The sequence below is a fragment of the Anoplophora glabripennis genome, unplaced genomic scaffold, assembly GCF_000390285.2.
Source record: "Anoplophora glabripennis isolate ALB-LARVAE unplaced genomic scaffold, Agla_2.0 scaffold713, whole genome shotgun sequence".
Classification (NCBI taxonomy): Eukaryota; Metazoa; Arthropoda; class Insecta; order Coleoptera; family Cerambycidae; genus Anoplophora; species Anoplophora glabripennis.
Genome location: NW_019416804.1, coordinates 105,349 through 120,654, shown reverse-complemented (window position 1 = coordinate 120,654; position 15,306 = coordinate 105,349). Strand labels below are relative to the sequence as shown.

The 15,306-nt window shown below is 36.1% G+C and overlaps 1 protein-coding gene across 1 annotated transcript in view; it reads right to left on the bottom strand.

Moving 5' to 3' along the window:
- Positions 1 to 7,279: 7,279 nt before the first annotated feature.
- The window catches only part of LOC108911433 (homeobox protein Hmx), a 29,770-nt gene continuing 21,743 nt past the window's right edge, over positions 7,280 to 15,306 (bottom strand). The window contains exon 3 of the mRNA XM_018716372.1: positions 7,280 to 8,100. Within this exon, the coding sequence (XP_018571888.1) occupies positions 7,280 to 8,100 (821 nt within the window). The remainder of the gene's footprint in view (positions 8,101 to 15,306) is intronic.

Here is a 15,306-nt window from a genome sequence, read left to right as displayed (position 1 = left end):
CAAGCACTTACTGCAAGGGTAAAATAATGCAGCGGAATCAAAGAAGCAGCCTTGTAGTTTTAGGGAGAAGCATTTTTTTTGTAGAAAAGAGAATGGTATCTCAAGAAAGGGCCTAGCCGACCTTGTATTTTATTGTTCTTCATCTAAAATCTCTTAATTTCTTAATACCTAACAATAAATGCAAAACGATAAGGTTTACTCGTAAACGTAATAAAATTTTATTCAATTATGAAATCGATTCGCATACGTTGGCTCGCTGTGATGAAACTAGGGACCTGGGAGTCCACTTTGACTCAGAATTAAGCTTTACGTCCCACATAGAGCATACCGTATCTGCTTCTACGAAAGCACTTGGATTTATAATTAGGCAAGGTCGAGATTTCCATGATATTAAGGTTCTAAAAACCTTGTTTTTTTGCTTATGTGAGATCCAAGCTTGAATATTGCTCGCTCGTTTGGAGCCCTTTTTATGATAATCATGTTAGATCGATCGAGACATAAAAGAGAAAATTCCTAAAATATCTTGTATATCGCATTGACGGTATACAGGGTGTTAAAAAAAGAGTGTAAAATATTTCAGGAGGTAATAGTATGAACCAAAATAAGCAGAAAAGTCTTAATAAATCTAGAGGGTTCAGATCAGGCGATCTTGGAGGCCATAAAACAGGTCCGGCCCTTCCTACCCATCTATATGGAAAAGTTTGGTGTAAATGCTCTCTAACGGCCATGGAAAAATGAGCTGGAGGATCATCATGCTGGAACCACATTTGTTGCCTCTGATTTAAAGGAATGCCTTCCAAAAACTCATACAGTGTGTTCTGCAGAAAGTTGAGGTAAGCAGCGAATGTTAATCGGTCTGGTAAAACAACAGGACCTAGAAACCTGTCACCTACAATACCCATCCAAATATTTAATGAAAAACGTGCCTGATGTCCAGATTCTATTAGAGCATGAGGATTTTCGTCGGCCCAAATATGCGTATTGTGAAAATTAAACACTCCATTTCTTGTGAACCCGGCCTCATCAGTAAAAAGAATGTTTGCAAGAAAACGAGGGTCTTCAGCATCATGAGGTAGAAACCAGCGGCAAAAAACCAAACGTGCTTGATGATCATTTATTGGATTTAAGGCCTGTACTCGTTGCACATGGTATGGATAAAGCAGTTGCTCGTGAAGGATTCTCCAAACAAGAGGACCACTAATTCCTACCTCGGCTGATATTCTCCGCACACTCGTACCTGGATTCTGCTGTACCAGTGCTAGAATTTCTTCTTCTGCTCTAGGAGTGGATACCGACCTTGGTCTTCCGGATAAATGGCACTGTTTGCTCAAGGAGCCGGTATCACGCAATCTTTGGTGAATTCTTCCAAACATGCGTTGTGAACGAATCTGCCGATTTGGATAAGCGTCAACATAAAGACGTCGCGTTTCGGTGGCGTTTCCATTAGCACGACCATACATGAAATGCATGTCTGTTAATTCTGCGTTAGAGTAACCTGCCATAGCGAAAGAAAACTTGTGCACTGAGAACAACTGTCAAATACGTACTGCTTATTTCACTAAACATCAACCAACTATTATAAGAAAATACACAACGTTTTTGCAAAATAAAAAAGGTGCTAAAAAACATAAAACATTTCATATCTCCGCAACCGTTACTTTGCGGACCCATGTTTATGAGACTCTTATTTTGGTTCATACTATTACCTCCTTAAATATTTTACACTCTTCGTTTAACACCCTGTATATCCGGAGCGTGGTTATGACCGAAACATATTACCACCGCCTAAATAGGGTGTGATATTAACCGGTTCGGTCTTAATTCGTTAGACTTTAGGAGACGCTACTATTCACTTAAATTCTTGCATTCTCTTTTACGTAATGGCGTCGACTGTCCAGAAATTCTTAGCCAACTTTATTTTCTAGTTCCTATAGCGAGATCTAATATTTTATTGAAGTCACCACTTTTATTGACGTCAGGATTTTTTATAATCATAATTCTATTTGTAATAGGTGTGACATTTTCAACTGTTCTCTTTCTGAGCTTTTTCTTGCAACTAAGAACAGGTTTATTTAATTGTTGTTATATCTAATGGTAGCTATTAGAATATTTACATGAATTAGTTTTTGTTTTTTTTGTATTTTTAGAGTAATGCTGTGTTCCAGATGCACTCATCAGTTTTATTTTATTATGTATTGTTTTTTTTCTTTCTTCAATTATTACCTACCATTATTAAAACATTTTGACACTTAATTTCAGATTTCTATCCCCGGTAATTAGGGAATAATGGGGGTTGCAACCCTTAAAGTCAAAATTAATTTAATTTTTTTCAAGACTACTGGATATATTTTACTTTTATTCATTTATTAGTTAGCTATTATATACAGGGTAGGAAAGTACCGATGGTCTATCTGAAGTTACGTGAGAGCGATAAAGTAAGCCATAGAAATCCATGCGATAGAGAAGGATGGCTATAATGAAGGTTTCTCTTTGCCACCGCCCGTTTCGCCCTTCCACAAATAAGATCCACTTCTTATTTGTGGAAGGGCGAAGTGGGCGTTGACTATTAGACGCCTTCATTATAGCCATCCTTGTAGCGTCGAATTGGTAGAACATAGTTAAAAAAATAAAATCCATAGGCAAAAAAGTGTAATTTGACAGAAACAATCATACAAAGCATAGCTATAACTACAAAATATAAGAAGTATTTATAATCGGAGCTTAATCACCATCACTATTTTCTTCAATATTTGTACTTACACAAGTTTCATCAAATATGGAGGTCAATATCGTTGGTTTTAAGATTGCTCCCCAAGATGCTCGGGCGTCTCCCCCTTCGCACGATCCTCAATGGACGCTTGTGTTAGATAATGTCGATGCTGATGCTCTTCCTTGATTAATGACGTGATATCTTGGACTTGGGATAAAGCCTGGGTGGTATGTTGTACATGAGCAATGGGAGCATTGAGCTCAGCCTAATTTTTTCATGAGAAATTTAACTTTGAATTTAAACAATTTGTACGATTCATTGCTATTTTTTGTTCAATGAACAATAAATGAATGTAACATTTGTATATAATACAAATGGTTGAAATAATTTGAAGTGTAAAGGCACTGGTTATTGAACTGCATGGTCCCTGGGCTGATGTTCGAACGCACACTACGTAGGCTTCCCAGGGAGTCCTGTATTATGTTCCGCGTTATAGAATCGGAGAAATGGTATTTTGAAATAATGTCCCTCTAAAAATTGTAGGCTGCTTTAAAGGTTATGGTGTTGAGACTTACTTTGATTAATAGTGACCCTAAGGCCGGTTTGTAGGTTGAGTTTCGAATATTTCGGACTTTAAAATTCGAAAGAGAGGTGAAGATTTCTGCGACTTCTAGCAAATAGCGGAAAATCCTCAAAACATGCGTAAAAATTTGGTGCGGCCAGCATCGCCTGATACAGCTGGTAGCTTTTAGCGGCATTTGTGGCTTCGTGGGAGAAATTATTTTTAAAACTTTGGTGAAAATGTGTTTTCTCCTTCTGCGCCTTCAGAGCTGCGTAGTAGGTCGTTAGCTGCTATTTGACTATCTTTCCAAAGTTTTGGCGGTAACTGCGTCTTGCACGGAACTTTTTGAAGGATTATCGAGTTCTTTTCGAAATATGGATGAATTAACTATTGGATGTATCGGACCGGGATTTTAGAGACAATTAAAGAAAAGTTGAACTATCATTTTCAAAAAGTTTTACATTGATAGTTCATGTAACAGACGCGGTAAAAGTTAATGTTAAGTAGTTAATTTGGGGACAAAAAGGCGTAGGTCTTTAAATTACCATAAAAATAAGCTATACTTAATACAAAAGGAGCGAATTCCCGAGCGGCTTTTTCTTGATTCTGGGGCGATTTATTTATGATATCTACGATATCAACTTCTAAAATTAACGTTTAGTAATAATTAAACAATTAGTTGCAAATAACGCTTTTGGTAATAATAACGCGCAATTTTCGAGTTCGACCTTTAATTTACAGTTAATAGATTGGTGAAATATGAATTTAGGTACCTTAATTGTAGGTAATTTAATTGTCTACAACATAAAATAACAAATTTTCCGATAGGTCGTCTAGATACTGTTCCATGGACAGTAAAAAAAAAGTGAAAGACAAGTAGATAATTTTGCCGCTTATTTGCAGTTTTCCAAATTAATGTCACTTCTTTCGAATTAGTTTTGTGATATTTTTAGTTTTTGGGGTTTATGACTTAATTCGACTAGACAAATAACGATAACGTGTTTCACAATAACAAAGATATTGTAATCATTATTGCTCATTTTATTTTATTTCTTTGTAGCTACTCTGATCCGCATGTGTTTAGTCAATTGTGCCAGATCTAATGACAACATTCAATTATTTCATTCTAAATTTAATGCGAATTTAATCATGAAAAACTGAAGTGGGGGAATGAAGTTCTGGCAACGAAAAACTTTCGGTAGTTATTTTTACCCATTTATTTACTTTAACAACGATTTTTTTTACTACACAATTATACACATATAACTAATAATTTTTGGCATGGTGGGTAACTGTAGTAGCCACTTACAAATATAAATATTTACATATAACTACAGAAAATAAATAATATAAATACAAGGATTATTTACAGAGAGAATTAATACTCTATGTTTGCACATATGTAGATTGAAGAAAAAGTCAAATAATCTTAATATCTCAGTATAATATAGCACGATATGTTACAATTTTTTTACAGTTTCACTCTCCCTGTTCAAATTTTGCAATAATAATAAAATTGATACCAAGACAAAGAAGAACAAGAAGAAGAAACGTACCTTGAGAAAGGAAATAAAGTTCAAATTTCCCAAATTAAAAATAATAATAATTTGCTTTATCTTAATTTATTATAATTGATAAAAGGTGCTAAAAACCTTTGAAAAACTTTGGTAGTATAAATGTTCTAGGTCTGATGTGATAGTATCAAATTTCAGTCAAATTTTTTAGGTCAAAATAATTTTATGACGGCATTAAAATGTAGGTACTTTCACATAGTTAAATTATTTTGATTAAACTGATTTCGTCAAATTTATTAAAATAATAAATGAAACTTATTCTAAAAATGGCACCAAAAGATATCCGGTTATTCTTTCAAATATTTTATTTTCTACTAACCTTTTTTTGATCGGAAAACAGGAAACTATTACTAAAAAGTATTTGGCTAGCTTAACGGTTACATAGAAGTTGATACTCTGACATGGGCCATATAAAAAATTATACAATGTATTTCAGAAAGGTTTGTACCAGCTACGTATCCGTATAGAAAAGTCAACGCCCACTGAGATATCTATTTGTACATATCGCTACTTTTAACATCTCTCTAAAATCTGCTCCGAATTTTGAATAAAATAGGAAAACCTTTGAAATACCAGCTCAACATCTACTCTTATTACATATTTTACCATAGGCGTATCCATAAAAAATGTTAATATGGTCGGAACCCAGATCCCTCCAAAAAAATAACACCTTGTCTGTCATGTTATTACATTTCGATGGAATACATTACATTGGCATAATAAAAGAAGTACGACAAGTAAGTTTCTAGCTACAACTGTTTTAAAACATATTGTTCCACGATGACGGGCTATATCTCAGCAGGCGTTGATTTTTGTACGCATATATACGAGTTATTGGGATCTCACAAAGTCCGCAGCGTTTTTGGTTCCCATAACAAGAGTGCCTTGGAAATCAATTATTAGACATAAGTTGTCTTAATGTCATACTATTTAGTCATAGTAGTCTCTGAACTTTTTGCAGAAAAAAACGGAGTATCAAGCAAAAAAATGGGTACTTCCAACACTAAAACCATTTGTGTCGTTTACGGAGACAACGCCAATGGAGAAAGAGGTCCATTTTAACGGTTTTTCAAGTCCAAGAAGATCATCTGACTGATGATCGTTTGGTTGCTTTAATTCATGATGCACTTCAATCAACTTGGGAATTGGTCAGTATGATGAACTGTGTCAACCATAGTACGACATTCGCATTACATGGATAAAGTAAAAAAAAATAGTGTTTGGGTTAACGGGTTAACATTTGCACCTCTATTTTCTGGCTCATCATTGAAAAATTCATCAACAGCATCGACCGCTTTTGTACCACATTATTATTGATGACGAAAAATTGTGCTTTTATGCCTACATCAAGAACAAAAAGAAAGGTTTAGCTCTAACAGAAGCTACGATAAGCTGTGTTGTGCTTCTGGTGGACGAAAGAAGCATCGTCTACTATGAATTGCTTCCGAGGAAGGTAACCATTTCTGCTGCGGTTTATTACCAACAATTCCGTTGACTTTAGGTGGAAATTCAAGAAAATGGATCAATAATACATTACCGAGTTATTTTACAATATGATAACGCTCTCTTTCAAACTGCTAACATCACAAAAGCTGCTACTATGCAGGACGAAAGGAGGTTATTCCACATTTGCTCTACTCTGATGATCTTGTTCAATCAGATGTTATCTCTGTCAACCTACTGCAATGATGAAGTTGGAAACCAATCGTAAATAGTCCTTGATTAGTTCATGTATTTTGTTTATATCTGGGTGCTATATTTTCATGAAAACCAAAAGTATGATAGAAAATAGAAGGTAGAACAATGTCCGGAAACAGGGAGCAGCAATCCGACAAGGAGAATTGAAAAATAATATACTTAGACAAAGATCAGGATGTATAAATCCCTGTATGTCCAATTGTTAGATATGCCAGTAAAATATGGGCCCCAAACAAAGTGGAACATATGAGATTGGAGGCATAGGATAGAAAAATCATTGGAGAAAAGAGAACAGAAGAATGGGTTAGAAGAACAAATAAAGATGTGAGTATGAATATACAATGCCATAATCGAAAATGCGAAATATGTTAATAACAATAACAACAATTGGTGGCAAGAAAAGAAAGGAAGACACCTTAGGGAGGAAAAGAGAGGTCCAAAAGATTTACATCTGAAAGTTACCAAACGCAAGGAGAAATCGAGATATGTAGATACACAGTTAACCAAGCCATGGATGTATATATTATTTGAATTCACTAAAAAAAAACGCTACGCATCAGCCTAATACAACAACCTTTCTGGTACACTGTACAAACTGCTACCTTTTATCAGATTTTCTTACCGTTGCCGCTGCGGATTACTATTTGACTTTTACTTTACGTTATAAAAAATATCCTGAAGGACATTCATTCAGTTGTTTTTGCACGAGAACCCATCCTGAAGGCTGCCCCCCGTTCATACCAACCCCGACATTGGCGGTCTACTGACGGGACTCGAGGGCAAACTATGAACCGCCGCCGCCACGGCCGCTTGGTGGTGATAGTACAGGGAACTCGGATACCCTGTGGACGTCACCACGGAGCTGTTACCCGCACTTCCGGCTTCTCTGCTGCCGTCTAGAGGATGATGGAGTCCTAGCGGGTGGTTTTGTTCGAAGGGGTGGCGTATAGAGGAGTTGGCTGATTCGTGGTACAAGATCGGCACCCTGACCAACCTCTGGGCGGCGTGAGCCATATTCGCAGCTTCCAGTTCGGCGGCCAGTTGCCTTTTCCATTTGTTCCTCCTGTTCTGGAACCATATTTTCACTTGGGTTTCCGTTAGGTGAAGACTAGCCGCCAATCCCGCTCTTTCCGAAGAGGATAGGTACCTCTTCATGTCGAAGGTTGATTCCAACTGGAACACTTGCGATCTGGAGAAGACGGTCCTCGTTTTCTTTTTCCTCTTGTTAGACAAGGAGTTGCCGGGGCTCATGCTGGAGCTCTGGACTTTCTTATCTTTGTCGTTGTCGTAGTCGCTCTCTTCGTCGTCGACTTCCTCGTCGATTACCATGTTGTCGGACTCCCTGAAGGGGCTTTTGGAACGCATGTTCAGGTAGTTCTGGTCTAGGAAAGCGGGATGGGATGAAGGTAACGTGTTGGGCTGGTGTGGGCTACACGTGGGCGATCTCTGGTGGTCCGACGGGGACGACGGTCTGGAGGATCGACTTTCCGTGTTGTTGGTGGTTTGGTTGTCGCGGGGGGACGTAGGCGGACTTTGGTCGTCGTTCGTCGAGCCACCTGAAAACAAAATCACAATTGTAGTCGAAGCTAAGTACTGGTATTCGATAATATAGTGCCTTCATAAAAGCCCCACGTGACCAGATTTGTTTTGGCGCTCAGTAAATTTGATTTTTTCATTGGTTGGAAATTACTAAGAAAAAATTACCAACTTAAGACCCCAGATGAAGTGTCAATCCAGAGGGGTTCGTAGTTTTTTGTGTTATGTTTGTACAATTTGGCAGAGTTTACCAGTGTTTTTGTGCTTTTCTACAAATTAATCATTATCTGTTGAGTTGAAAAAAAAAATTGTTCTTTTCAGAAGTCCAAAAATTCGACGTTTTTTCCATAAGTTAAATGAATATTTTAAGGATTTTTTACTTTGTTATTTTTTGTAGATTTGTGTAAAAATGCCGTTTACATCGGAACAAGACGCATTTACTTTGATGGCACATTTTCGTAGTGGTACACGGAACGCAGATCAAGGGGGAAGGAACAAGATAAAAGAGAGAATGAAGGAAATATAAATTGTAGTTACAAAATGATTTAAGTTTTTGTAGAAATACTTTCAATAAAATCTTTTTAATACAAGAAAAGCTTATTAAAAAAATTATAAATAACTAAGAAATATATACATTTCTTAAATCTATGGGTAAACCTACAAAATTAAAAACGTTTTGCCTCCCCTACAAAATACATATGTCTTTCTTAAGTAGAGGTAAAAAATCCAGGGGCGTATTTTTGTGTCAAAAATTAAAAAAAAGTTAATTTTTAATTTATAAACCTCTTGAGATAATTTAACCAAATTTGGTATACACAGTATTGGCAGTAGGTATGAAGTAAAAAATTACCAGCTTTATAAACCTACCAGTGGTAGGAGGTGTGGGTATCACCGATCATTATTTGCCAAAAATATAATTGGGGGAGCTGCAAAAAATAATAATAATAATTTTCCTTTCCTCTCCTTTCCATTTAAAGAATTAATTTTTATTTAATTTAATTTTTTATTATTTTTTTATTAAAATTAAAATTTTTTTTGTTTAAATTACTATGAAATTGACCAAAGTGGGATTAATTCAAGAGCGATTTTCTCAGAAACCGTTAAAGATAACTATTTGAAACAACAGTACCTTTTTAACGTAAAACAGTTCGGGAAAACGGAATTTGCTGTCTAATTTGTTAAAAAGTCAAAGATGAAAAAGTTACACACGCAAAGTACCAAAGCCCTCCCCCCGTACCCACCCCAATGGACCTTGTGGAAATAAATGGATTAGTCCATCAAATTGCTCATCAAAATTTAGCTGTGTATACCAAATTTCATTCATTTATCACAACGCGATTGACAGATATTGCAAAAAAATGATTTCCATTCCTCCCTCTTCAATGGGTCCCTGTGCCCTTAGGAAGCATTTCCGGACCCATGTTCATATGAACTTTTTTACTTAGTTTTGATCATAGAATCGGCCTGTTCAGGGTTGGCAGCTAATTATGAGACACCCTGTATAGCAGTTTCAAAAAGAACGATAATAGGCCCAATTTTTTTTCCGAGAAGTAATAAATGGAGAACGATATTTTACAACAAACCCTGGAATTAAGACATGACGATGAACTAACTGCAGCATGGGTATTTTTAACAAGATATACACACATATTGCAGCAGAAACTATCTTCAGGAATTTTATGGTGATAGATAGATTACTAGGGGTTTGTGGCTCGCTCGAAGCTCTCACACTTTTAGATTTTTATCTGTTCGGCCATATCAAAAGTATAATATAATATACTTATAATTTATATTTAAATATTGAAAAAAAAAAAAATAAAACAAACCTTTTGTATTTTATTAACATTATTTTCATTACCTTTGAATGAAAGTGGATTATAAAAGAGCCCACAGTTTTTAAAGAATAACCTTCAACCAAAACATATTTTTCAATGTAGAATGGGATAAAAAGCCCAAATATCTTTGGGGTATGGTTATTTTGTAAGTAAAAATGTAGAGAATGATTTTTTTCTATTGTAAAAGGTACATATTTTGTAGATTACAATTCATAGTTTGTAAGGAATTGTAAAATGACTTCACTGGACTCATTTTCTGCCTTTAGGGAATTTTGTGTTAATCATTGACTCCGTTGTTGCCTAAGAGTCGGGGTCACGTGGGGCTTGGGCATTTATGAAGACGCTGTACAATGTCAGTAGGCACTATCATATCTGTACACGTGATAAAGAATGACTATAAAAAAGTATAGCGAGCAACTAGTGCAGAAACATTAACTTTTTACACGTTTGAGTTGCAATTTTTTCAAAGTTGTGAGAAACTAGCACCCAATATACTGGTTCCTACCATTTCCGTGACACCCCGCTAATGGGCGATAAATGTCGAGTTTCGGTTGGAAAAAATATCGATCATTACAGGCAGATGGCAAGTTGAAATCCACAGGGAGCAACGCCCACTTCATTTTATTCAAATAAACCGTTTCCACTGAAAACTAAATATGCATGTAATTCCGAAAAGCGAGATAAGTGCTGCGGACTAATTAAGAAAATGGACAAAACGTTTAGGCGAGTGGGCCGCACTGAACTGAATTTTAATAAAAGAGTAATTTATACATTCGCCACCCCACAAGTACCGTTAATTCCGCCGAAGATATCATCTAGTGGGACATTCACGACTAATGGGGTCATTTGTAACCATTTAAAGCTGGCACGTGTATGCCCCACATGCGAATCCGTTCCGAGCGGATAATACATGTTTTGCGAGCGCGGGACGTGGCGGCGGTGGCTCGCTTTTCAGGAATGGAGGTGTTATTAATGAATTTGTTCTCATTAGAATGCGGTGAATATGCATGAAGAAGCGTTCCAAAAAATTACGTTGCAGTATACGGAATTATCTTGTGCGATAAGTTGAGAAGATGACAGTTTTGCAAACATATGGGCACATGGTGTACAGGGTGTCTAAAACTCGATACTGTGAGGATACAAAAAATTTAAATAAAATTTGGGACACGTGGCGTTAAATGGGATGAGGTATGTATTATTTTTGGGATTCGACAGAAACGACTAATGACGTCATCAATTATATTTTTTCCAGAAACATACCAAACCAAATTTTTTTCCTGTTACAAAGCTCTCTTTTTTCTAATAATTTTTTTTATTAGAGAAATTTTTCTGTATTACTTCCCATTTAAAAGTTATAAGCAATATCAGCCTAAAGAGTCTCCAAAGAAATACCACCTAAAAACCATATTAGCGGTGGAAGGATCAAGTAGTCGTTGAAAAATATAATTGAATGTTCGTTGTTTAAAGTGCATAAATGTCACAAAATACTTAGGCTTTTTTTCGCGAGTGAAGTCGTATGTTGTAGTATGTGTAGTATGAGTGAATATTACGTTTTTGCGAGAATAGTCAGTCATTTAAACTACTATGTGACGTCACAAGTTTAGATCAAATGACTGAACTCTTCACCCTTCAGCTGAATATTCTGTTGGTATATTCAACTAGTATTGTCAGCCGGTAACTTAACCTTTTTCTTTTTGACATTTTGTTTGAATGAGGATAAAAATCGTTCAGCAAAATGATGGATTCTGATACGGCTGTGGAAGTGGTCAGTTTAAATTTAAACTTTAGAGGCACAGATGTTTTAGTAAACNCTAGAAATTTAAATATTTGGTAAATTACCTTATATGATGGATTTCATTATTCACTGGTGATTAAATTGAGGTAAGCTTTCGGTTTAAATTTATAATCACACACGAGCTTGTGACTTTACCAGTTGCAAAATTAAAGAGGGCTTCGAATCGCTCTGACGTGGATTTTATTAAATTAAATCTCATAGAAACCCAACCGTTATGATTGGTCGTTCAAATAAAATAATTTTCGGCCTGGGCAACTGCTTTTTTATCACCACTGAACAGGTTCTATTAACCTTAACCTAGGTCCAAAGTACATATAATTCAGTCTACTTAATCGAGTTCTTTGCTCGAGATATGACAGAAACAAATAAATAACCTTCAATATTTGACATCAAACAAATGTGCATCAGATTCGTTTACAATTAAATCATAATAAAAAGAAATAATACATTAAAAGGTAGTACAGTTAAATTATATGCAACCAAAGATATTAGTATGATTCAAACAGATTTACATTTCGTTTAATAAAGTGCCTGTAGGTTCATAAACAGGTACCTAGTAGCAAACATTTATAGAATATAGTTCATTGAATCAGTGTTCTTTAACTAGTTGTAGAGTGTAACAAAGATTTTCATGATGTATCAACAATACAACAGTATACAGGCGGAAACAAACTAACTACGTTTAAAAACAAAGTTGAATTTTATATCAAGATCTCAAGAAGCTGTTAATTGTTGTACATGAGCAGTGTTGGTGACATTCACGCTGTATAAATAGTGAATGTTACACGTTATAGTAGTATAGTAGTAGTAGAGTTGATTGATTTTAACGCTGCATCGCCGTCGTCCTCGTTGTCATCGTCGTTCTTGTCATCGTCCTTGTCGTCGTCCTCCACGTCATTGTTCTCGTCGTCATCATCCTCTTCATCATCCTCCTCGTCATTCCGTCATCCTCGTCGTCGTTATTGTTATTAATGTTATTAAAAAAGTTATTGTCTTGATAATATTTGATATCTTCCTCAACTATTGCACATTCAACTTTTCGATAATAAATATCGCATGCTCCGTAATGCGTCTAATTTTCTTTTTGTAAGTTAAACAGCAATGTAACCACATCTGAAGAAACAGATACAAATTGAACGACTTTGATTCTACAAGAAAGTAACGTATCACTTGCCCAACTGCCCATCCATTTTCCGTCCTATCGCAAGGGAACGCCGACATCCCAGACAATACCGCATAAATCATTTTAGAGGCCGAGTCCGCGGCTGCAGATTAGAAACTATTAGTTTCAGTTCCTGGCGAGCTTAAGAGATAGCCGACGATTTTCGAACCGAACCGGCTGCGACCTCGCAACGGCCGGCTATTTGTCAAATTATGCAGCTGGATGTCCGGATTATGCCGGGGGTCTCCACTTCGGCTAAGATTTACATTCTGTGTACTTAGGACGTCTTGTAAATGGCACTGGCTGTTAGCATCGAGATGCAGGAAGACGTTGACTTCGCCGAAACGGCCGCCGTGCTCTCTGGTGATCGATTCGCTTTAAAACAGAACAAACCTGCTGAAGACCTCAATTTACAGGCTGTTACAAATTCGCTTCTCACTACATGGAACTCGGAAACGGTACGAAGTAGCTTAAATGGGGGCAAAGTTGCGTAATCAGGGGACCAACACTATGCCTCTAAAAAAATCAAGGCTAACATGATTAGTTATTGTTTAATTTCAGCCTTATTTGAGGTGATATTGAGAAAAGAAGAACATAATTTTAGTTTTACCAGAAGTATATAAATAGGATGGTTTGAAGAAAAGTACTCGAGTAATGAAGGAGGGTGTACAAGGGGCCTAATAAGGCCTAAGTGCTGCGGTGGAAAAAACAATTCCACCACCCTCCGACGTACATACATACATACATTTCAAGGATTATTTAAATGATACATTCCCAGGTGGATAGAATGAAATAGTTTTATGGCCTTTGCGATTCCCTGACTTAAATCCCTGAGATTTTTATCTATGAAAATATGAACATGGTCTAAAACTCAGATATCATGTCATCCAGAGCCAAAATATACAGGGTGTTCCTAAATAAGTGTCGCAACGGAAAACTGTAAATTCCTCTTGAAAAAAGAAACATTTTTTTCCTCTTCCACTTTTCTCTCCGAGCTTTCGTTTTCGAGATACACGATGTCAAAACTTAATTTTTTTTTTAGTTTTTCGCCAATATCTTAGGAATCGTTTGAACTACAGGACTGAGCTTTTGTACACACATTACCACTATTAATAGCTACTTTTTCGCACCCTTCTCGAATTCATTGGACGTGCCAGTGGTGGAGATTTTAAGGTATCGTAAGGGTTTTCCCCCCCTAAATTTTACGCCACTGGAAAAATTGACTTTTGACAGCAAATTCTAAAGCGCCAATGAATTTTACACAATAAGAGTTCAATAACTAAACTTAACGGCAAACGCTTTCAGTATACATACATATTAAAATATATTCTCTATACAGGGTAGGAAAGTACCGATGGTCTATCTGAAGTTTCTTCTTTAGAATCCTTTTTGTTTTTAAGGAAAGTCAATACAGCGTCGCTGACTCTTGTTTTAAATCGTTCCTCGGGTATTTTTTTTCAAGAGTTCGTACGAGTTCAATGGAAATATTCCTGTTGTATGAAAACCATTTTGTTCTATTCTTCTTAAAGTTTGGATTGATTTTATTCATTAATTTTATTAACAACTGAAGAAATATGCTTTTTTTCTACACAATTTATATTAGGTTGTCTTGTTTTGACATTGGTTAAAATAGACTGCCAAAGGCTAACATCGAGAGCTGAGTTGAATTATGTGGTAAAGGGACAAACCTAATGTTTAATAGTTGACATACTTGCAATATTGGTATGTTTATGTACGACGACAGATTGTCACCGATTAAAACTTTAGGTTCTGTATCTCTCTTAGCCCAAGGAATTACAACTTTTTTAAACCAATACTGGAAGGCCACAGAATCGAACCATCCCAATTTTGTTCTGTTAAAATGTAGGAGGACCTGTCCCCATCTGTCATAAAGCCTTCTGCTTTATACACCGTATACAAAGGTAAATAATCTCCAGTCCCAATCCCTGCAAACAGATGGAAATGATAGGAATTGCGCTTTTAGTGGAATTCATACATTTTTCGGGATATTTTGTCTAAGAAGACATTTTTGAGTCACTAATGATACTTTTAGGCGCTCGAAGTAGGCCTCCATTTGTTCTTTAGTATTTTCTACACGGCTACGCTTTAAATTTTGACTGTATTTTTGTTAATAAGTGTTTGTATCTGTTTACCAAATTTTGAGGAATGAAATTTTGAAACGACAACAATTTTTATGGATATGAACGATTATTTATATTTGTCGATCTATAAATACGTTAGCTTTCTCATTCATGTTCCAACATGAGGGTTCACGACGATTTGCGTCTTAACTGCCATCGACGGAGGTCAGCGGTTACCTAGCAATCTTGTAATACGAGTTTCCAGCCTACGCAGATAGTTTTAGGCAAACTTCCTAAAGTAAATCACCAAGCCGAACTTGGCAACCGACAATACGTTGTTAGATTATCAAAAT